General features: G+C 43.7%; 1 protein-coding gene across 7 annotated transcripts in view; it reads left to right on the forward strand.

Annotated features, from left to right (window-relative positions):
- Nucleotides 1-24,692, forward strand: part of LOC137429903 (retinoic acid receptor beta) — a 219,176-nt gene that overhangs the window by 173,472 nt on the left and 21,012 nt on the right. For 4 of the 7 annotated variants that reach the window (XM_068120259.2, XM_068120262.2, XM_068120263.2 and 1 more), the window contains 2 exons: nt 1-125; nt 2,429-2,598. The exon at nt 1-125 is cut by the window's left edge and continues 17 nt beyond it. In XM_068120259.2, coding sequence (XP_067976360.2) covers nt 1-125; nt 2,429-2,598 — 295 coding nt within the window. The remainder of the gene's footprint in view (nt 126-2,428; nt 2,599-24,692) is intronic. The other 3 variants (XM_068120260.2, XM_078779954.1, XM_078779955.1) reach the window with 1 other exon arrangement.

Here is a 24,692-nt window from a genome sequence, read left to right on the forward strand (position 1 = left end):
CATCCAGAAGAACATGGTTTACACCTGTCATCGAGACAAGAATTGTGTTATCAACAAGAACACACGCAACCGCTGCCAGTACTGCCGTCTGCAGAGATGCTTCCAAGTGGGGATGTCTAAGGAAGGTGAGTGTGGCTGGTAGGGCCACTTGATGATGTCACGTTGACCTCTAAGGTCAAGGTCCGACGCATTGGTCAGACCGATGTTTTAGCTGACCTTTGTAAATTTGCAGATGGAGGCTGGGTGGTGATTAATTGCTCCTTTATTGTATTCCACATTGGTGTTTGGGTCTTTTTCTTTTTATCCAGCAGTTTATGGGTTATCGAGGTTACAGTTTTAAAACAAACCTCTTCATGCTTTTAACAAATAATGCCTTGAGATTTGGGAAAAAAGAAAAATATGTTGGCTGCATCAGATTGCTATGGATATCTTCTCCATGACTTAATAGCGGAGCAAAAGGCATGCCGAGGTGGGCGCTTCCGGAGACAGGCTGGGGAGCGGTTGTGAATCCATCTCGGAAACCCGATATGGTGAGAATTTGTGCTTTTCAGAACGGATGTCAGTCACAGGGATGCCAGTGGTTGACAATAATTCCTGCGCTCCTGACAGACGAGCTTAAGAAATTTGCTTTGCGCAGCCTTTGTCATCAAAGCAAACAAATTGCTTTGAAGTACAAATGTGGTTAGTCATTTGGGGCTTATGTTCCATCTCTAATGAAAGTGTCGTTCCACCTCTCTCCAAGTACCACTGAGCTTGGTGTGCGAAGCTGTGGTTCCAATAATTACCTCTTTTTATGCCAATAAACAGTGGATTCATAGCTGTGTCACAGCCCTATTAGATCACAGTGAAAGCCGTATCCCAAGCCCGTCATAGCCAGTCATAGCCACGTCATAGCCACGTCATAGCCAGTCACAGCCACGTCACAGCCACATCACAGCAACGTCACAGCCACGTCACAGCCACATCACAGCCCTATTATATCACAGTGAAAGCCGCATCCCAAGCCCGTCATAGCCAGTCATAGCCACGTCACAGCCCTATTAGATCACAGTGAAAGCCGCATCCCAGGCCCATCATAGCCAGTCATAGCCAGTCATAGCCACGTCACAGCCACGTCACAGCCCTATTAGATCACAGTGAAAGCCGCATTCCAGGACCATCATAGCCAGTCATAGCCACGTCACAGCCACGTCACAGCCCTATTAGATCACAGTGAAAGCCGCATCCCAGGCCCGTCATAGCCACATCACAGCCACGTCATATCCCTATCAGAGCACGGTGAAAGTCCCGTCACAGTCCTGCCACAGCCCAGTCACAGCCGTATTGCAGCCATATGCCCCAATTGCTTAGCCATACCTGCTTGGCCACAAACCTCCAAGGTAGTTTACGTGGGACAACCTTTTATGGTGTTGTCTGTTACAGATGCATCGCACATTGCATTTACAATGCCAAAGCGTCGACAAATCGATTTGACGCCAGAACATTACATGAGGAGTTTGTCCATGAGAAATTCAATTTGCAAGGGCCTTGGCTGCATGCCGTAATGGATAGTGTGACAGGCTTGTGGACAGGCAAGCTTCATCCTGGCTGCAAGTACAAGATGCACGATTCTTCTGGATGGAGTTTCCAGTAAACCTCACGTACCTTTACCTCAGGCCGTTGGTAGGTTGCCAATCGGTGCTGAAGCTGTAGGGCTTCTTTTCTAATCTGAAGAAGCTCATTGGTTATGAATGAACCACTGATGCGTTTTACTGATTCTAAAACCGCTTCTGTAGCTTCAAATCTGTCGGACAAAAGAACAGATGGTTATTGGAAGAGAGCAAATGTTACTTTAGCTTGCAACTTGTATTCAATCAATCTACAACAATAAAAAACAGCAAATTTTCAACTTCAATATCGGTTCTTGGCTCATTATGATGGCTCATGTGATGTTATATGAAGTATAATTACTTTGGCTGGAAATGAATCCGACTTCTTCCTTTTGTTCCTTCTCATTAGGCAAATATCTCACTAATGTATGCGTAATAATACTGATTAAATATTTCATTTCATGGTTTTGACCTTCCTGGGGCACTGGATGTCTGTTACCATTGTATTTGAATGACCTTTGTGCAGTAATGAACCCATTCTTTTTGGTTCATATTATCATTAGAATTGAAGGAAAGGTCGACCTCTTTGTCTGTGATTGTTCAACGACGTGAAGCAAGAGCATGACCAATCACATACAACATTGCGATTATGAAATACGCTAAAACATAGATACTTCCTGTTCACCAAAATTGAACTTTCAATCTAAGGATGAATGCCAAGTACCGTATGTGACTCGAAGAGCTTTGGTGATTGCAGCCCCTAAAAATTGTAACTGACTTACACTGAACAAGGGTGGGCTTTGCATTCACTGGGGTGTTTCCCCTTTCCTCGCCGCCAGCAGCCGTGAGAAACGACCGCAACAAGAAGAAGAAAGAGCCCCCGAAGAGCCCCGAGGCCGAGGTGGAGTGCTACACTCTGAGCCCCGAGATGGAGGAGATGATCAAAAAGATCTACAAGGCACACCAGGAGACGTTTCCATCTTTGTGCCAGCTGGGAAAGTATACCACTGTGAGTATTACAATCCAACAACTGGTATATAACCGTTTATTCAATCTTTGGGTGATGCTGTCTGAGGCCTAGTTCTCCAAAATATACTATGATTGTGTACATCAGCTGTAATGGTTGACAGGATGTGATGGCCAGCTTAATGACTTTTCATGATTGGCAGAGTGATCTGAATGTTGGCACAGCACAAGGACGGCAGTTTGAGTCGGATTTGACCCTGATGACCGCACTTCTAGACGGATAAACACACACATTTGGGTGAAAGGTTTACTTTTAGTCTGCAAAATCTGCAATAATCTAAGGGTCTGAAAAAGAAACTTGCATAAAACATTTTGGCTGCACAAGATCAAGGTTTGTGTAAGAGCAAAGTGACACATGGTGAAAATGCAAAGGATGACAGTGACTGTGCAGTAGGGCCAAGTAAGGACACAACAAGCAAAGGAATTGATGAGCAAACCCGGAAAGTAGGAGAGGTAGGTCGGAGGGGAGGAAACGGTAATCTGCAAGTATGAGGGTTGTATTATGGGAGGTGTGGGTTAGGGGTAGGATATTGTGGGTACAAAGGATTGTGGGTTGAGATGTATCATCTGCTTGAAGTCCTGGAGGGAAGAGTGCAATTGAACAATCCCAGAAAGTCTTCCATGTTAAAGCAACAGACTTGTACAGTGGCCTCATCCCAGGATATGCCAATAATTTTGAGGGCTTTATATACCAAATGTTCCAGGAAAGAAAGGATGTGATGCTAGGGCGCCAGCCCATAGGGCAGAGCAGTACTCCGTTGAGCTATGGCCAAAGGCCTTGTCGGCTTGTAAGTAGTTGTGATTTTGCAAGGAATTATTTTGGCTGACAGAAGATGTCCAGTCCGACATCTGACTTTCAGGGAGGCCAACTTTGGTGGTTGCTTGGACCAGGAAAGGTCATGACCGATGAGGTGAGGCCGAAAGTTCAAGAGACTGTGCCTCCTCCAGTGGCTGACCATTGAAATACATAGGTGGGTTCATTTGATGATCCTTCTGGAGTGACACAGTGAGTGTAAGATTTGCCAGACTTGGAAGACATGTTCCATTTATCACACCAATATCTAATGAATTCCACATCAGCAGAGGGTGATGCAACCACCTTATTCATGCTAGTGGGATCGGGGTACTGCAGCAGATAATATGGAGCTATCTGCAAAAAGAAAGAGAGGGTTCTTCCAGGGCATCGGGTACGTTGTTTATGTAGATGAAGAAGAAGATTGGGCCAAAGACACTGCCTTGGGGCATCCGGGCCTCCACTGGGAGAGGGGAGGAGAGAGTTCCATTGATAGGAACGTGTTGACTGTCTGAGTGGAGGAAGTCAGAAATCTCGGAATGAAAGCGACCTTGTATGCCACAGCCAGCTTGGCAAACGGAGCAGGATTCTGGACCGTTTTGAATGCCCGATATATATATAAGGAGTACTGACCTCTTGTTTGACATTTAAGGCCTCCAACCATTTCTGAGAAAGGAGCAGCACGTCCACAGTTGATTAACTGGGATGGAATCCAACATATAGTGGTCAGAGGTCAGGCTGTTTGAAAAGAAGAAACACTTGATGTCTTCCGTATAAATGATGGATGTCCATGACGTTGCTTACAATTGGAAGTAAGCTGCTCGGTCTGTAGTTTAATTTTACCTATGAAGAATAATTCATTAACTATTTAATCTGCCAACACTTTTGCATTCATATTACACTCAAGCGTTCCCGCTATTTAAAATCCAACATACCGATGTATCTCCAAATTAAATGAGTTTGATCTTAAAAAAACAACTTTTATTCAACAATCTCGACTTCGATTCGAACCAGTTGCTCACAAAGTGAAATATTAACATTTAATCTGTAGTTTTGAATCTGTAGTAAAACATTGCTTCAAAAAGGGGACCGAAAAACAACAACAACCACAGTTCCCGAAAAAGGCCAACCCCCGCTTGCGGGGAAAAATGGCCTCTAAAGGTGTTTTTTTTTTTTTTTAATCTGTAGTTTTGAAAGTGTTTTCTCTACTCATGTTACAATTAATATGTTTGCTCTATAAACCCTTACATCATGGAAATGCCCAGATATATTTTGTTACTTGCATTCCTGGCATTATTCGATATTTTAATCCGTTTTATTTTATTCAGTCCTATCCCTGTTTAACTGGTACTGTATTTATTTAGAAACCTTGATTTTTTTCTACCAGAGCCTGGTGTTGCTTAGCGGTTAGGGTGCCGGCTTGGGATCCTAGGATCTTGGGTTCCAAGCCTGGTCCATCGTTAGCGGTTAGGGTGCTGGCTTGGGATCCTAGGATCTTTGTTTGAATCCTGGTCCATCGTTGATGGTTAGGGTGCCGGCTTGGGATCCTAGGATCCTGGGTTCGAATCCTGGTCCATCGTTAGCGGTTAGGGTGCTGCCTTGGGATCCTAGGATCTTGGGTTCGAATCCTGGTCCATCGTTAGCGGTTAGGGTGCCGGCTTGGGACCCTAGGATGTTGGGTTCGAATCCTGGTCCATCGTTAGCGGTTAGGGTGCCGGCTTGGGATCCTAGGATCTTGGGTTCGAATCCTGGTCCATCGTTAGCGGTTAGGGTGCTGGTTTGGGATCCTAGGATCTTGGGTTTGAATCCTGGTCCATCGTTAGTGGTTAGGGTGCTGGCTTGGGATCCTAGGATGTTGGGTTCGAATCCTGGTCCATCGTTAGCAGTTAGGGTGCCGGCTTGGGATCCTAGGATCTTGGGTTCGAATCCTGGTCCATCGTTAGCGGTTAGGGTCCCGGCTTGGGATCCTAGGATCTTGGGTTTGAATCCTGGTCCATCGTTAGTGGTTATGGTGCTGGCTTGGGATCCTAGGATCTTGGGTTTGAATCCTGTTCCATCGTTAGCAGTTAGGGTGCTGGCTTGGGATCCTAGGATCCTGGGTTCGAATCCCGGTTGATCACTGAATTAACGCCAGGTGAGTTGACTCAGCCTGTCATCCTTCCGATGTCGTCAAATTGAGTACCAGTTCACTGGTAACTCCCTGTGTGTCGCATGAGGTGACCAACAGGGTTGGCGGCAGGAAGGGCATCCGGCCGTAAAACATTGCTTCAAAAAAGGGGACCAAGGTGCCCGAAAAAGGCCAACCCCCGCTCTGCGGGTAAAAATGGCCTCTAAAGGTGGTTGCTTGATCCTTTCTACCCCCGTTAATCCACCCAAACCTACTTCCTTCAAATTCCCTGTTTTCTTCTTCTGAAAGTCCCCTTAGTTAGTGTCCATCTTGTTTATCCCGTGTACCCCACCCCATCCCTCTCCCTTACACAAATCTCCCGATGTGCCTGTTCCCTTCTCCTGTTGTGTTTCCCTCTCTCTCCCACTCTTGTCTCCCACTCCCTTTATTATATGTTCTATGTGTTAGCTCTTATACAAGTCTCGACTAAGTATCCCAAAAAAAAACCGATATGACAACAATACTCTATTGCGTTCACTCTTTGCTCCATCAACAACAAATTTCCAAATATGTATTAATTGTAGAATGAAACCACACTTGCATCACTTAAAATTATTATATTATTGACGAACATTTATTGTCTAATTCTGATCACATCATCGGGATGCTCATCTCGGTTTGAATCTTGGCCCAGTTATAAACTGCCAACCTGGTGTTGAGCATGCAGGGCTAGTCGTCAATGTGTGCACCGTCCATCAGATGGACGTTAAGCAGGAGGACTTGTCTGCCAGTGCTGGTCGTTGGTGGATATTAAAGATCCTAAAGCTTTGTCTTTCATGAAGAGTAGGTGAGATCGCTGGCACTCTGAACAAATTACAAATTCCTATCGCTTTCAGTCGAACGGCAGGCCTGACCAGCCGGTTCGTGAAAAGACTTGGGGGCCAAAATTGTGACTCGGGCCAACCCTAGATTTAGGTGAGAATAATTGAGGTCTGTTTAAAAAGGCATAATAGGAGATTGTAGACTGGACATCCAAATTTACGTCTCCTAAGGATAGCATGCTTCAATATACAGCATTCCCCGGCATGACTGCACTTTTTGTTGAGGGTGGCCTGTGGCGGCGGTGGTGGAGGGTGTTGGGGGTGGTTGGGACCTCATAAAAAATTGAGCTGGGAACTGATATCTGAATGGCGAACAGGCTGTATCACTGAGACATCCTGCTAACCCATGACCTGACTTTAAAACATGAAAATATAATAATAGTACCTTCTTCCTCATTGAAATTGTGGGCCAATCTCCTTTGGTGCGCTGCTGCTTACACTCCCTTATGTGCTCTCATAATGTTATATTCTGCCATTTACAGTTTTGAACCTTTCCTGACAACTTGGGTTTTTAAGGCAAAATGTTTTCTTCGAGAACAGTATATGTGTGTGGTAATATATATATTTATATATATATATATATTACCACACTATATATATAGTATAAAGCTCATTTATAAGATATAAAGCATAAAGTATATATAAAGTATATAATATATAAAGTATATATATTTATAATATATAAAGCTCATTTATAATTTAAAATATAATACTTTATATAATATATAAAGCTCATTCTAACCATTCATTGAATTACTGACTGACTGATATTAATGCTCGGTACCTTCTTGGAGGTGTAGAAAGCTGAAATGTTGCATGCCGACAGACATCGAAGCAGGTACACCGGAAAAAATCACAGAACCGTCATATCAGAAACCTGACTATAATCATAAAGCTTCTATTTATTATATGCCTACGTATGAAGCACGGTTCCATTATTGCTTACTGTGTAAGCATACCCAACTAGTACATATATATTTACACACACACACACACACTGTGCAATAACCGCTTGACGTACATGGATGATCCGTATCTCATCAGAGTGGTCTTTGATTTGGAGTGGCACAGACATATTTTCGACGTTTTAAATTCCATGGTTTTCTGCTAGTTGATGTTGTAAATCTTTCTCTGACATGCAGCCTTTGAGCAATGGTGGAAACATTTCGAAATAATTTAACATTCAAGAATTTGTATTGCAACATAGCAGTTACACTCGGCTAACATGACGATGTGTTCCTTGAATCAATTCAAGACCAGCTTGAATCCACTTCATTTGTTCAAGTACGTACCTGTAAAAGAGTAAATGAATGTTCAGGTTTGCAGGAATTGTGAGGTTTTGTAAGGATCTCCTGTAAGCAAAGTGAAAGTGCTTAGTGATGGAATTTTGAACCCTTCTTGGATGGTATAGAGTATAGACTATAGACTATACAACAAAGCACACATTATTGATCTACAACATTTGCAGCCAAGCAACATTCTATCCATATTAGAAGGCCTGTCCAATTACTGGAACGTTTTCTTCAATGTCTGTTGTCTCTGACGTCCATGTTGTATCAAACAGCGATTTGTTACACTCTCAATTATGTTGTGTTCTGCCAAATATGTCGACAGTTAAGATATGTTGTGCATATTTTTTGGTCACGTTTGAATGGACCGGTTCATAATCCTTCAACTTTTACATTTTAATTACCTCCGCCACCGAAGGTGGTTGGAGGTTATGTTTTCACCCCGTCTGTCTGTTTGTTTGTTACTTGCAAAATCAAAGATTTTTCAAGTATATTGTTTGGTCTTGTGCGTTATTCTGTCTGTCTGTCTTTATGTCAGTCGCCTACAGGTCACAATTTTCAACCGATCTTCACGAAACTTCACCAAGTTGTAGAGGTCGTCACAATTGAGAAGCGTATTGATTTTGAGGTCAAAGGGTCAAAGGTAATCTGGAGGTCAAATTTCTAAAATCGCCATTTTAAATCTGATTGACTTGAAAATTCAACAGCATTTGTACATTGAGTCACTAAATTGGGAAACCAACTATTTTTTAGGTCAAATGGTCAAAGATCAACCCAAGGTCAAACTTCCAAAATCATCAATTTTCATCTGAAAAAACATCAATTTTCATCCGATTGACGGGAATTTAACAGCATCTGCACATTGAGTCACTGAATTTGGAAACCAACTATTTTTGAGGTCAAAAGGTCAAAGGTTAACCTAAGGTCAAACTTGCAAAATCATCAATTTTCATCTGAAAAATCATCAATTTTCATTCAATTGACCCAAGCTTTGATCAAGATCGTCAATTTTGATCTTGATGAAATGGACAATTTTCTGGATCAATTGCAATTTTTTTTGGGGGGTGGGGTGGATTTTGCAAGTATCGTGCTCTGCATGACGTCTTCTTGTTTGTTTGTCTGTCTGCCTGTGAACAAGATGTCTCAAAACGTTGTGGACGGATTCAGGCGAAATTTGGCAGAGAGGTAATGTATGTGACAAGGACGAAATGATTTGATTTTGGTGAAGTTCTGGATTCGGATCCGGCTACTATAATTTTTAAGTGATACTTCACCATTGGGAGATAGGGCCAAAAAAACGGCGAAAAGCAGGATATTTCAAAAAGTTGTGTGTGGATTCGGACGAGATTTGGTGGAGAGGTTGGGTGTGTGACAAGGAAGAATTGGTTCAATGTTGGTGAAGATCTGAATATGGATTCGGATACGAGAATTATTTATTTTTTGAAGTGAATCTTTACCATTGAGAGATCAGGCGAAAAGCGATGTATAACATGATACTTAAAAAAAATTATGGATGAGTTATGACTAAACTTGGTGGACGAGTTGGTTAATTGACAAGAACAAGCTGATTAGATTTTGGTTCAGGTCCGAATCCAGGTCCAGCCTATCATTGGGATACAAAACAAACTGTTTGGCCTGGCGGAGGTATGCGCTCTACCGAAGGCCATTCTAGTTGCTACATGGGCTGATAAGATAGCCCTGAGGTATGTACACTCGCTTATAAGCTGTCTAGCTTGGTTTCAAATCTCATCCCAACTGTAAACTGCCATCCTCATGTTTCACAGGCATCGGGATTCAGGATGTGTGTGTGTGTGTGTGTGTGTGTGTGTGTGTGTGTGTGTGTGTGTGTGTGTGTGTGTGTGTGTGTGTGTGTGTGTGTGTGTGTGTGTGTGCGCGTGTGTGTGTGTGTGTGTGTGTGTGTGTGTGTGTGTGTGTGCCTCGGATGGATGGTTAAACTGGACGTCCCATTTGCTTACATTAGTTGAAGTGGATGTTAAAGATCCCATGGTGTCCTTGTAAAGAATAGGTGAGCTATCGCCAGCAGAATTCCAAAGCTATTACTGGCTAAATTCCATTTTCATGATGTATGCGAATTTCCTGTTCTAACCTACATGGGGCGCTAGATCAGCGATACAGCTGCACTCCCAGCAGTGATGCAACCACGATCTAGATGCTTCATACGAAATTAAATGAAATTTGACCAAACTACAAATTCCTTCCCAAACGTGGTAGCAAGCGGTCTGATCTTCTTGGATATCTCCTTAATACCAGGTTACACCCCTTCCTACCTGAGAGTGTGGATCTTGTCTGAGCAGCAATTCATCCACTATAAACAAATTCAAGTTCCCAAGTTGTTTGTGTGTCACATGTGTGAATGGCCATCTATGGCTACCAAGAGCTACCGTGATGCTGATGCTGATGATATTTGCTGCTTGAAGTCGTTAAGATCGAGCAATTTCCCACACCAAAAGTCACACGAGGAAGGCTGTTTGGATGAAATTCAAAATGTTTTAATGTTCGACTGTTGAGGTCAAAGTCGGTGTTTCATCATGCCTCGGTTTCTGCCTGCCTGCGCATGCTTTATTTGTACTCCTACGCAAGTTTCTAAAGTTTCTCGCCAAAGTTCGCCCTTCGATGCAAGCCAGGATCCTCTGCAGATGGAAAGTTAATGCTGAGACATGCCCTATCGTCAATGAAATGAACAATGTTAAGTCTTTTTTCCTCCTTCTCCCTGTCTCCGGCCACAGAGAGGAATTCACACAAGATTTCTGAGCAACTCCCATCTGGCTTCCATCAAGAGTGCGCAAATGCAGAGGATTGCAAAAACCTGGAGCTTGTATTTCTTGTTAATTTGCCAAGGGCTATTACTGACTACGTGGAAAAGGCCATTTCAAAGAAAGGAGCATTTCAAACAAATTGTTAACATGTGTGAAAGATAATGTGCTATTTAAAATTTTATTGTACTTTTTAGGAAGGATTTTCCAGTACGTCGGATCGCCGTGATATTACCGAGACGGATGGCTTATTGCGGGAGCGTTGGTGCGATGTTAGTTCATTGACTGATAACACCTGGTGTCCAAGAGGCCGTGAAAGAGCGAACTCACCTTGAATGGTGCAGTTTGTAATAGTGACACCAGCGGAAGGATATATTACAAATTCGCTATTTCTCATTTCAAAGGACAATGCAATGTGTTCATGGGATGTATTGAGGACACCTTTTTGGTTTATTAACATCTCCATCGCTCATTATTAACACCAAAGGGATACCAAATTATGCTGAGAATATGTTCTCGCATGAAACTCATTATTTACTGGGCACCACAGCCGAACGTAGGCCTGTTAGATTATAGACCTAGCAGAAAACCGATGGCAGCAGCCTCAATTGGGGTGGTTTGACAAGAGTGCTTGCACTCCCCCTGTCCTCTAATTACGATAATCTCCTTCAGTTCAACTGGACAAAGGGCAGTATCTATCACTCCCTTGTGTGCCAAAAAGGTTTTAAGTGTTGTCTAATAGAATTAGCATAACCAGCGCCGTGAGATGACTCCATGTAGCCTGTACCCTCTCTTTTAGGCTGAGCATGCCATGATTCAGCCCGAACGAGGCCAAGGCCGAAGGAACCTGTTATACAACACCTGTGTTTTGCTCCCTTTTCTGGCAACTTTTGTACTAAATAAATCAATTCGCTCCTCTTTCAGAAAGTCTGCTTCATGCATTTTCGAGTCGAAGTTTGCTTGCATTTCCTAGTCGTAGTCTGCTTGCATTTCCTAGTCGTAGTCTGCTTGCATTTCCTAGTCGTAGTCTGCTTGCATTTCCTAGTCTGATCGCATTTCCAAGTCATAGTCTGCTTGCATTTCCTAGTCTGATCGCATTTCCAAGTCATAGTCTGCTTGCATTTCCTAGTCATAGTCTGCTTGCATTTCCTAGTCGTAGTCTGCTTGCATTTCCTAGTCGTAGTCTGCTTGCATTTCCTAGTCATAGTCTGCTTGCATTTCCTAGTCATAGTCTGCTTGCATTTCCTAGTCATAGTCTGCTTGCATTTCCTAGTCTAGTCTGCTTGCATTTCCTAGTCTAGTCTGCTTGCATTTCCTAGTCTCGTCTGCTTGCATTTCCTAGTCTAGTCTGCTTGCATTTCCTAGTCGTAGTCTGCTTGCATTTCCTAGTCATAGTCTGCTTTCATTTCCTCGTCATAGTCTGCTTGCATTTGCTAGTCTAGTCTGCTTGCATTTCCTAGTCTCGTCTGCTTGCATTTCTTAGTCATAGTCTGCTTGCATTTCCTAGTCTAGTCTGCTTGCATTTCCTCGTCGTAGTCTGCTTGCATTTCCTCGTCTCATCTGCTTGCATTTCCTAGTCATATTCTGCTTGCATTTCCTAGTCATAGTCTGCTTGCATTTCCTAGTCTAGTCTGCTTGCATTTCCTAGTCATAGTCTGCTTGCATTTCCTCATCATAGTCTGCTTGCATTTCCTAGTCATAGTCTGCTTGCATTCCCTAGTCTATTCTGCTTGCATTTCCTAGTCGTAGTCTGCTTGCATTTCCTAGTCATAGTCTGCTTTCATTTCCTTGTCATAGTCTGCTTGCATTTCCTTGCCTCATCTGCTTGCATTTCCTCATCATAGTCTGCTTGCATTTCCTAGTCTAGTCTGTTTGCATTTCCTAGTCTAGTCTGCTTGCATTTCCTAGTCATAGTCTGCTTGCATTTCCTCGTCATAGTCTGCTTGCATTTCCTCGTCATAGTCTGCTTGCATTTGCTAGTCTAGTCTGCTTGCATTTCCTAGTCTCGTCTGCTTGCATTTCTTAGTCATAGTCTGCTTGCATTTCCTAGTCTAGTCTGCTTGCATTTCCTCGTCATAGTCTGCTTGCATTTCCTCGTCTCATCTGCTTGCATTTCCTAGTCATATTCTGCTTGCATTTCCTAGTCATAGTCTGCTTGCATTTCCTAGTCTAGTCTGCTTGCATTTCCTAGTCATAGTCTGCTTGCATTTCCTCATCATAGTCTGCTTGCATTTCCTCATCATAGTCTGCTTGCATTTCCTAGTCATAGTCTGCTTGCATTTCCTAGTCGTAGTCTGCTTGCATTTCCAAGTCATAGTCTGCTTGCATTTCCTTGTCTCGTCTGCTTGCATTTCCTAGTCGTAGTCTGCTTGCATTTCCTCGTCATAGTCTGCTTGCATTTCCTAGTCTCGTCTGCTTGCATTTCCTAGTCATAGTCTGCTTGCATTTCCTCGTCTAGTCTGCTTGCATTTCCTAGTCATAGACTGCTTGCATTTCCTAGTCGTAGTCTGCTTGCATTTCCTAGTCATAGTCTGCTTGCATTTCCTCGTCATAGTCTGCTTGCATTTCCTAGTCTGGTCTGCTTATACTTCCTAGTCTAGTCTGCTTGCATTTCCAAGTTGTAGTCTGCTTGCATTTCCTAGTCTAGTCTGCTTGCATTTCCAAGTCATAGTCTGCTTGCATTTCCTAGTCGTAGTCTGCTTGCATTTCCTAGTCTAGTCTGCTTGCATTTCCAAGTCATAGTCTGCTTGCATTTCCTCGTCGTAGTCTGCTTGCATTTCCTAGTCATAGTCTGCTTGCATTTCCTAGTCTAGTCTGCTTGCATTTCCTAGTCATATTCTGCTTGCATTTCCTAGTCATAGTCTGCTTGCATTTCCTAGTCTAGTCTGCTTGCACTTCCTAGTCTAGTCTGCTTGCATTTCCTAGTCGTAGTCTGCTTGCATTTCCTAGTCATAGTCTGCTTGCATTTCCTAGTCATAGTCTGCTTGCATTTCCTAGTCTAGTCTGCTTGCATTTCCTAGTCTAGTCTGCTTGCATTTCCTAGTCGTAGTCTGCTTGCATTTCCTAGTCATAGTCTGCTTGCATGTCCTAGTCATAGTCTGCTTGCATTTCCTAGTCATAGTCTGCTTGCATTTCCTAGTTATAGTCTGCTTGCATTTCCTCGTCATAGTCTGCTTGCATTTCCTAGTCTCGTCTGCTTGCATTTCCTAGTCTAGTCTGCTTGCATTTCCTAGTCGTAGTCTGCTTGCATTTCCTAGTCATAGTCTGCTTTCATTTCCTTGTCATAGTCTGCTTGCATTTCCTTGTCTCGTCTGCTTGCATTTCCTCGTCATAGTCTGCTTGCATTTCCTCGTCTCGTCTGCTTGCATTTCCTAGTCATAGTCTGCTTGCATTTCCTAGTCTATTCTGCTTGCATTTCCTAGTCGTAGTCTGCTTGCATTTCCTAGTCATAGTCTGCTTTCATTTCCTTGTCATAGTCTGCTTGCATTTCCTTGCCTCATCTGCTTGCATTTCCTCATCATAGTCTGCTTGCATTTCCTAGTCTAGTCTGTTTGCATTTCCTAGTCTAGTCTGCTTGCATTTCCTAGTCATAGTCTGCTTGCATTTCCTCGTCATAGTCTGCTTGCATTTCCTCGTCATAGTCTGCTTGCATTTGCTAGTCTAGTCTGCTTGCATTTCCTCGTCTCGTCTGCTTGCATTTCTTAGTCATAGTCTGCTTGCATTTCCTAGTCTAGTCTGCTTGCATTTCCTCGTCATAGTCTGCTTGCATTTCCTCGTCTCATCTGCTTGCATTTCCTAGTCATATTCTGCTTGCATTTCCTAGTCATAGTCTGCTTGCATTTCCTAGTCTAGTCTGCTTGCATTTCCTAGTCATAGTCTGCTTGCATTTCCTCATCATAGTCTGCTTGCATTTCCTAGTCATAGTCTACTTGCATTTCCTAGTCGTAGTCTGCTTGCATTTCCAAGTCATAGTCTGCTTGCATTTCCAAGTCATAGTCTGCTTGCATTTCCTTGTCATAGTCTGCTTGCATTTCCTTGTCTCGTCTGCTTGCATTTCCTAGTCGTAGTCTGCTTGCATTTCCTCGTCGTAGTCTGCTTGCATTTTCTAGTCTCGTCTGCTTGCATTTCCTAGTCATAGTCTGCTTGCATTTCCTCGTCTAGTCTGCTTGCATTTCCTAGTCATAGACTGCTTGCATTTCCTAGTCGTAGTCTGCTTGCATTTCCTAGTCATAGTCTGCTTGCATTTCCTAGTCATAGTCTGCTTGCATTTCCTAGTCTGGTCTGCTTATACTTCCTAGTCTAGTCTGCTTGCATTTCCAAGTTGTAGTCTGCTTGCATTTCCTAGTCTAGTCTGCTTGCATTTCCAAGTCATAGTCTGCTTGCATTTCCTAGTCGTAGTCTGCTTGCATTTCCTAGTCTAGTCTGCTTGCATTTCCAAGTCATAGTCTGCTTGCATTTCCTAGTCTAGTCTGCTTGCATTTCCTCGTCATAGTCTGCTTGCATTTCCTAGTCTAGTCTGCTTGCATTTCCTAGTCTAGTCTGCTTGCATTTCCTCGTCATAGTCTGCTTGCATTTCCTCGTCGTAGTCTGCTTGCATTTCCTAGTCTGGTCTGCTTGCATTTCCTAGTCTAGTCTGCTTGCATTTCCTAGTCTAGTCTGCTTGCATTTCCTAGTCGTAGTCTGCTTGCATTTCCTAGTCTAGTCTGCTTGCATTTCCAAGTCATAGTCTGCTTGCATTTCCTCATCGTAGTCTGCTTGCATTTCCTAGTCTAGTCTGCTTGCATTTCCTAGTCTAGTCTGCTTGCATTTCCTAGTTGTAGTCTGCTTGCATTTCCTCGTCGTAGTCTGCTTGCATTTCCTAGTCTAGTCTGCTTGCATTTCCTAGTCTGGTCTGCTTGCATTTCCTCGTCGTAGTCTGCTTGCATTTCCTAGTCATCGTCTGCTTGCATTTCCTAGTCTAGTCTGCTTGCATTTCCTAGTCTAGTCTGCTTGCATTTCCTAGTCTGGTCTGCTTGCATTTCCTCGTCGTAGTCTGCTTGCATTTCCTAGTCATAGTCTGCTTGCATTTCCTAGTCTAGTCTGCTTGCATTTCCTAGTCTAGTCTGCTTGCATTTCCTAGTCTGGTCTGCTTGCATTTCCTAGTCGTAGTCTGCTTGCATTTCCTAGTCTAGTCTGCTTGCATTTCCAAGTCATAGTCTGCTTGTATTTCCTCGTCGTAGTCTGCTTGCATTTCCTAGTCTAGTCTGCTTGCATTTCCTAGTCTAGTCTGCTTGCATTTCCTAGTCATAGTCTGCTTGCATTTCCTCGTCGTAGTCTGCTTGCATTTCCTAGTCTAGTCTGCTTGCATTTCCTAGTCTAGTCTGCTTGCATTTCCTAGTCTAGTCTGCTTGCATTTCCTAGTCGTAGGCTGCTTGCATTTCCTAGTCTAGTCTGCTTGCATTTCCAAGTCATAGTCTGCTTGCATTTCCTCGTCGTAGTCTGCTTGCATTTCCTAGTCTAGTCTGCTTGCATTTCCTAGTCTAGTCTGCTTGCATTTCCTAGTTGTAGTCTGCTTGCATTTCCTCATCGTAGTCTGCTTGCATTTCATAGTCTAGTCTGCTTGCATTTCCTAGTCTGGTCTGCTTGCATTTCCTCGTCGTAGTCTGCTGGCATTTCCTTGTCATAGTCTGCTTGCATTTCCTCGTCATAGTCTGCTTGCATTTCCTAGTCTCGTCTGCTTGCATTTCCTTGTCATAGTCTGCTTGCATTTCCTCGTCATAGTCTGCTTGCATTTCCTAGTCTCGTCTGCTTGCATTTCCTCGTCTAGTCTGCTTGCATTTCCAAGTCATAGTCTGCTTGCATTTCCTAGTCTAGTCTGTTTGCATTTCCTAGTCTAGTCTGCTTGCATTTCCTTGTCGTAGTCTGCTTGCATTTCCTAGTTATAGTCTGCTTGCATTTCCTCGTCATAGTCTGCTTGCATTTCCTAGTCTCGTCTGCTTGCATTTCCTAGTCTAGTCTGCTTGCATTTCCTAGTCGTAGTCTGCTTGCATTTCCTAGTCATAGTCTGCTTTCATTTCCTTGTCATAGTCTGCTTGCATTTCCTTGTCTCGTCTGCTTGCATTTCCTCGTCATAGTCTGCTTGCATTTCCTCGTCTCGTCTGCTTGCATTTCCTAGTCATAGTCTGCTTGCATTTCCTAGTCTAGTCTGCTTGCATTTCCTAGTCGTAGTCTGCTTGCATTTCCTAGTCATAGTCTGCTTTCATTTCCTTGTCATAGTCTGCTTGCATTTCCTTGCCTCATCTGCTTGCATTTCCTCGTCATAGTCTGCTTGCATTTCCGAGTCTAGTCTGTTTGCATTTCCTAGTCTAGTCTGCTTGCATTTCCTAGTCATAGTCTGCTTGCATTTCCTCGTCATAGTCTGCTTGCATTTCCTCGTCATAGTCTGCTTGCATTTCCTAGTCTAGTCTGCTTGGATTTCCTAGTCTCGTCTGCTTGCATTTCCTAGTCATAGTCTGCTTGCATTTCCTAGTCTAGTCTGCTTGCATTTCCTCGTCGTAGTCTGCTTGCATTTCCTAGTCTCATCTGCTTGCATTTCCTAGTCATATTCTGCTTGCATTTCCTAGTCATAGTCTGCTTGCATTTCCTAGTCTAGTCTGCTTGCATTTCCTAGTCATAGTCTGCTTGCATTTCCTCATCATAGTCTGCTTGCATTTCCTAGTCATAGTCTGCTTGCATTTCCTCGTCGTAGTCTGCTTGCATTTCCAAGTCACAGTCTGCTTGCATTTCCTCGTCTCGTCTGCTTGCATTTCCTAGTCATAGTCTGCTTGCATTTCCTAGTCTAGTCTGCTTGCATTTCCTAGTCGTAGTCTGCTTGCATTTCCTAGTCATAGTCTGCTTTCATTTCCTTGTCATAGTCTGCTTGCATTTCCTTGCCTCATCTGCTTGCATTTCCTCGTCATAGTCTGCTCGCATTTCCTAGTCTAGTCTGTTTGCATTTCCTAGTCTAGTCTGCTTGCATTTCCTAGTCATAGTCTGCTTGCATTTCCTCGTCATAGTCTGCTTGCATTTCCTCATCATAGTCTGCTTGCATTTCCTAGTCTAGTCTGCTTGCATTTCCTAGTCTCGTCTGCTTGCATTTCCTAGTCATATTCTGCTTGCATTTCCTAGTCTAGTCTGCTTGCATTTCCTCGTCGTAGTCTGCTTGCATTTCCTAGTCTCATCTGCTTGCATTTCCTAGTCATATTCTGCTTGCATTTCCTAGTCATAGTTTGCTTGCATTTCCTAGTCTAGTCTGCTTGCATTTCCTAGTCATAGTCTGCTTGCATTTCCTCATCATAGTCTGCTTGCATTTCCTAGTCATAGTCTGCTTGCATTTCCTAGTCGTAGTCTGCTTGCATTTCCAAGTCATAGTCTGCTTGCATTTCCAAGTCATAGTCTGCTTGCATTTCCTTGTCATAGTCTGTTTGCATTTCCTTGTCTCGTCTGCTTGCATTTCCTAGTCGTAGTCTGCTTGCATTTCCTCGTCATAGTCTGCTGGCATTTCCTAGTCTCGTCTGCTTGCATTTCCTAGTCATAGTCTGCTTGCATTTCCTCGTCTAGTCTGCTTGCATTTCCTAGTCATAGACTGCTTGCATTTCCTAGTCGTAGTCTGCTTGCATTTCCTAGTCATAGTCTGCTTGCATTTCCTAGTCATAGTCTGCTTGCATTTCCTAGTCTGGTCTGCTTATACTTCCTAGTCTAGTCTGCTTGCATTTCCTAGTTGTAGTCTGCTTGCATTTCCTAGTCTAGTCTGCTTGCATTTCCAAGTCATAGTCTGCTTGCATTTCCTAGTCGTAGTCTGCTTGCATTTCCTAGTCTAGTCTGCTTGCATTTCCAAGTCATAGTCTGCTTGCATTTCCTCGTCGTAGTCTGCTTGCATTTCCTAGTCTAGTCTGCTTGCATTTCCTAGTCTAGTCTGCTTGCATTTCCTAGTCGTAGTCTGCTTGCATTTCCTAGTCTAGTCTGCTTGCATTTCCAAGTCATAGTCTGCTTGCATTTCCTCATCGTAGTCTGCTTGCATTTCCTAGTCTAGTCTGCTTGCATTTCCTAGTCTAGTCTGCTTGCATTTCCTCATTGTAGTCTGCTTGCATTTCCTCGTCGTAGTCTGCTTGCATTTCCTAGTCTAGTCTGCTTGCATTTCCTAGTCTGGTCTGCTTGCATTTCCTCGTCGTAGTCTGCTTGCATTTCCTCGTCATAGTCTGCTTGCATTTCCTAGTCTAGCCTGCTTGCATTTCCTAGTCTCGTCTGCTTGCATTTCCTAGTCTAGTCTGCTTGCATTTCCTAGTCTGGTCTGCTTGCATTTCCTCGTCGTAGTCTGCTTGCATTTTCTAGTCATAGTCTGCTTGCATTTCCTAGTCTAGTCTGCTTGCATTTCCTCGTCTAGTCTGCTTGCATTTCCTAGTCTGGTCTGCTTGCATTTCCTAGTCGTAGTCTGCTTGCATTTCCTAGGCTAGTCTGCTTGCATTTCCAAGTCATAGTCTGCTTGCATTTCCTCGTCGTAGTCTGCTTGCATTTCCTAGTCTAGTCTGCTTGCACTTCCTAGTCTAGTCTGCTTGCATTTCCTCGTCATAGTCTGCTTGCATTTCCTCGTCGTAGTCTGCTTGCATTTCCTAGTCTAGTCTGCTTGCATTTCCTAGTCTAGTCTGCTTGCATTTCCTAGTCTAGTCTGCTTGCATTTCCTAGTCGTAGTCTGCTTGCATTTCCTAGTCTAGTCTGCTTGCATTTCCAAGTCATAGTCTGCTTGCATTTCCTCGTTGTAGTCTGCTTGCATTTCCTAGTCTAGTCTGCTTGCATTTCCTAGTCTAGTCTGCTTGCATTTCTTAGTTGTAGTCTGCTTGCATTTCCTCGTCGTAGTCTGCTTGCATTTCCTAGTCTAGTCTGCTTGCATTTCCTAGTCTGGTCTGCTTGCATTTCCTCATTGTAGTCTGCTTGCATTTCCTAGTCATAGTCTGCTTGCATTTCCTCGTCATAGTCTGCTTGCATTTCCTAGTCTCGTCTGCTTGCATTTCCTAGTCATAGTCTGCTTGCATTTCCTCGTCTAGTCTGCTTGCATTTCCAAGTCATAGTCTGCTTGCATTTCCTAGTCTAGTCTGCTTGCATTTCGTAGTCTAGTCTGCTTGCATTTCCTAGTCGTAGTCTGCTTGCATTTCCTAGTCATAGTCTGCTTGCATTTCCTAGTCATAGTCTGCTTGCATTTCCTAGTCGTAGTCTGCTTGCATTTCCTAGTCATAGTCTGCTTGCATTTCCTAGTCATAGTCTGCTTGCATTTCCTAGTCTAGTCTGCTTGCATTTCCTAGTCGTAGTCTGCTTGCATTTCCTAGTCGTAGTCTGCTTGCATTTCCTAGTCATAGTCTGCTTGCATTTCCTAGTCTAGTCTGCTTGCATTTCCTAGTCTAGTCTGCTTGCATTTCCTTGTCGTAGTCTGCTTGCATTTCCTAGTCATAGTCTGCTTGCATTTCCTAGTCGTAGTCTGGTTGCATTTCCTAGTCTAGTGTGCTTGCATTTCCTAGTCATAGTCTGCTTGCATTTCCTCGTCATAGTCTGCTTGCATTTCCTAGTCGTAGTCTGCTTGCATTTCCTCGTCATAGTCTGCTTGCATTTCCTAATCATAGTCTGCTTGCATTTCCTAGTCTAGTCTGCTTGCATTTCTGAGTCTAGTCTGCTTGCATTTCCGGGTCTAGTCTGCTTGCATTTCCTAGTCGTAGTCTGCTTGCATTTCCTCGTCATAGTCTGCTTGCATTTCCTAGTCTCGTCTTCTTGCATTTCCTAGTCTAGTCTGCTTGCATTTCCTAGTCGTAGTCTGCTTGCATTTCCTAGTCATAGTCTGCTTTCATTTCCTTGTCATAGTCTGCTTGCATTTCCTTGTCTCGTCTGCTTGCATTTCCTCGTCATAGTCTGCTTGCATTTCCTCGTCTCGTCTGCTTGCATTTCCTAGTCATAGTCTGCTTGCATTTCCTAGTCTAGTCTGCTTCCATTTCCTAGTCGTAGTCTGCTTGCATTTCCTAGTCATAGTCTGCTTTCATTTCCTTGTCATAGTCTGCTTGCATTTCCTTGCCTCATCTGCTTGCATTTCCTCGTCATAGTCTGCTTGCATTTCCTAGTCTAGTCTGTTTGCATTTCCTAGTCTAGTCTGCTTGCATTTCCTAGTCATAGTCTGCTTGCATTTCCTCGTCATAGTCTGCTTGCATTTCCTCGTCATAGTCTGCTTGCATTTCCTAGTCTAGTCTGTTTGCATTTCCTAGTCTAGTCTGCTTGCATTTCCTAGTCATAGTCTGCTTGCATTTCCTAGTCGTAGTCTGCTTGCATTTCTTCGTCATAGTCTGCTTGCATTTCCTCGTCTAGTCTGCTTGCATTTCCTAGACATAGACTGCTTGCATTTCCTAGTCGTAGTCTGCTTGCATTTCCTAGTCATAGTCTGCTTGCATTTCCTAGTCATAGTCTGCTTGCATTTCCTAGTCTGGTCTGCTTATACTTCCTAGTCTAGTCTGCTTGCATTTCCTAGTTGTAGTCTGCTTGCATTTCCTAGTCTAGTCTGCTTGCATTTCCAAGTCATAGTCTGCTTGCATTTCCTAGTCGTAGTCTGCTTGCATTTCCTAGTCTAGTCTGCTTGCATTTCCAAGTCATAGTCTGCTTGCATTTCCTCGTCGTAGTCTGCTTGCATTTCCTAGTCTAGTCTGCTTGCATTACCTAGTCTCGTCTGCTTGCATTTCCTCGTCATAGTCTGCTTGCATTTCCTCGTCGTAGTCTGCTTGCATTTCCTAGTCTCGTCTGCTTGCATTTCCTAGTCGAGTCTGCTTGCATTTCCTAGTCTTGTCTGCTTGCATTTCCTAGTCGTAGTCTGCTTGCATTTCCTAGTCTAGTCTGCTTGCATTTCCAAGTCATAGTCTGCTTGCATTTCCTCGTCGTAGTCTGCTTGCATTTCCTAGTCTAGTCTGCTTGCATTTCCTAGTCTAGTCTGCTTGCATTTCCTAGTTGTAGTCTGCTTGCATTTCCTCGTCGTAGTCTGCTTGCATTTCCTAGTCTAGTCTCCTTGCATTTCCTAGTCTGGTCTGCTTGCATTTCCTCGTCGTAGTCTGCTTGCATTTCCTAGTCATAGTCTGCTTGCATTTCCTAGTCTAGTCTGCTTGCATTTCCTAGTCTCGTCTGCTTGCATTTCCTAGTCTAGTCTGCTTGCATTTCCTAGTCTGGTCTGCTTGCATTTCCTCGTCCTAGTCTGCTTGCATTTCCTAGTCATAGTCTGCTTGCATTTGCTAGTCTAGTCTGCTTGCATTTCCTAGTCTAGTCTGCTTGCATTTCCTAGTCTGGTCTGCTTGCATTTCCTAGTCGTAGTCTGCTTGCATTTCCTAGTCTAGTCTGCTTGCATTTCCAAGTCATAGTCTGCTTGCATTTCCTCGTCGTAGTCTGCTTGCATTTCCTAGTCTAGTCTTCTTGCATTTCCTAGTCTAGTCTGCTTGCATTTCCTAGTCATAGTCTGCTTGCATTTCCTCGTCGTAGTCTGCTTGCATTTCCTTGTCTAGTCTGCTTGCATTTCCTAGTCTAGTCTGCTTGCATTTCCTAGTCTAGTCTGCTTGCATTTCCTAGTCGTAGTCTGCTTGCATTTCCTAGTCTAGTCTGCTTGCATTTCCAAGTCATAGTCTGCTTGCATTTCCTCGTCGTAGTCTGCTTGCATTTCCTAGTCTAGTCTGCTTGCATTTCCTAGTCTAGTCTGCTTGCATTTCCTAGTCTAGTCTGCTTGCATTTCCTAGTCTAGTCTGCTTGCATTTCCTAGTTGTAGTCTGCTTGCATTTCCTCGTCGTAGTCTGCTTGCATTTCCTAGTCTAGTCTGCTTGCATTTCCTAGTCTGGTCTGCTTGCATTTCCTCGTCGTAGTCTGCTTGCATTTCCTCGTCATAGTCTGCTTGCATTTCCTAGTCTCGTCTGCTTGCATTTCCTAGTCTAGTCTGCTTGCATTTCCTAGTCTAGTCTGCTTGCATTTCCTAGTCTAGTCTGCTTATACTTCCTAGTCTAGTCTGCTTGCATTTCCTAGTTGTTCATTAATTTTCTGTTTTCCTTTTTATTGTGCAAAAATATAGCGTACTTGGTTCGGGAGGGTATTTGGTCTAACCCATTGTCTGTAATCAACCTGACGAAAGCCAGAGGGACGGTTTGTGGGGCCTGCATGTGGAGTTTGTATTTTTGCCTGCTGGCATTTTGACCTTATCCAACACTATGCCATAATTACTGCACTCGGCTGTGGTAAACAATTGTGCAGACAAGAGCTGAGAAAGCAGCGGTAGATATTATTTAATTTTACTTCGGTTTCCTGTTATATGTTGTACCGTTCAGTGGCCTACATTTTCCTAAATCAATTTTATGTTTAGTTTTTTTGGCCCAGTTACATATTATCCACACAAAAATTGAAAACTAACTTCTGTTATGCCTTCCACACTTTCCCCCACCCTTGTTCCACCCTCCACCACCCCTTCCCCCCAATCCCCTTTGCCATACATTCTCCTTTCTCCTATCATCAAGATATTGTTTCCTCTCTCTTCTCATCCTCTCTAACACACATGCCCTTCATTTTCTCCCACTTTCCACATCCCTTCCTCTTTCCCCTTCCCTTTCCTCCCCCTTTCCTCTTCCTCCCTCTTCCCATCCTCTCTAACACACATGCCCTTCATTTTCTCCCACTTTCCACATCCCTTCCTCTTTCCCCTTCCCTTTCCTCCCCCTTTCCTCTTCCTCTCTCTTCTCATCCTCTCTAACACACATGCCCTTCATTTTCTCCCACTTTCCACATCCCTTCCTCTTTCCCCTTCCCCTTCCCTTTCCTCCCCCTTCCCCTCCTTCCCCCCCCCCCTTCCCCTCCTTCCCCCCCCCTTCCCCTCCTTCCCCCCTGCCACCGAACATTGTGGCTATGGGGGAAGTTTTGATGAAGTATTACAGGAACCGACTGGCTAGGCCTAATGTTCGACTTGAGCTGGTTTGAGGAGGAGTTTGTAATTTGTTCAGGATGCCGGCAATAACTCACCTACTCTTCGCCATAGACATCGTGAGATCTTTCACATCTACCACCAATGCCAGCAGATGAGTCACCCTTACTTTCCCCAGATGAGATGAGTCAGACTTAACTTTCACCCGAATTCACCCTTAAATCATCCGAATTCACCCTTAAGTCACTGGAATTCAGGGAAGCCACACTTTGTGATGCAATGCCCGACCCTGCAAAGCACCAAATCCCACAGTTTATAGTCGGGTCAGGAATCGAACCCAGAGCAGACAGCTCCAAGGTAAGCGCGTGACCGCTGTACCATCTTGTCGCTGCATGATTGCCATCAAATAAAAGCATTGTAAATATACTATAATATATTTATTGTCAAGATGTGGTTTGGGTTTTATTCTCAGATGTTTCTGGAATAACTTTTCGATGCCGCACACCCACATGCTGATGTGAGACTAATGGATTTCCTCGTTCTAGCTATGACCGGCTACTCGTGGATTTATTGCTTTCATCATCACAGAAAGATCCAGATGCCTTTCACTGCCAGTGTAGATCATTTTACACACTGATAATTCCATCTACGAACAAAGAAAAACAAACGTCCATTTTGGTATTTTACATGTAGACCACCAACATCTGCATATTTGATCATGTGACACTATATTGCATTAAAATTCACTCTGGTGGCGTAATAACATGATTTGGGCTGCCAGGATGGCCTAAAGGTATGCACACTTGCCTATAAGTTTAAGCTGTCTAGCCTGGGTTTGAATCCCGATCCAGCTATAAACTGGCATCATGGTGTTTCTCAGGCAAGGTGATTCCTCGGCGAGTAGGCGAGCTATCTCTGGTACCATCGCTAAATTATAATTTCTGCCCTAACCAATGAGCCGAGCATCAGGCCTGGCCAGCCGGTTCGTGAAAGACTTGGACCAATAACTTCCTTTAGCCAACCCCACAAGAACATGGGAATAATTATGGCCGTCAACGAAGAAGCAGGGTACTAACAAGGTTCTTGGGGAAAATGTCAGAGGCATAGAAAAGGCCGCTTTATGTAAGGGTATGTGCCATAACAATACAAAATAAGTGGCATTCAATTAATCTCGTGTGCATGCTGGACTACCCTTGTGTTCCTAGGAGGAACGAAGTAATGCTCTAGAAAAGTTCATATAAAGGGAATAATACCAGTAGAAGTAGTAGAGGTAGAAGCCGAGAAACGAATTTTCAGTCCCCATGT

This window comes from Myxine glutinosa, chromosome 6, assembly GCF_964187855.1.
Source record: "Myxine glutinosa chromosome 6, kmMyxGlut1.1, whole genome shotgun sequence".
Taxonomy (NCBI): domain Eukaryota; kingdom Metazoa; phylum Chordata; class Myxini; order Myxiniformes; family Myxinidae; genus Myxine; species Myxine glutinosa.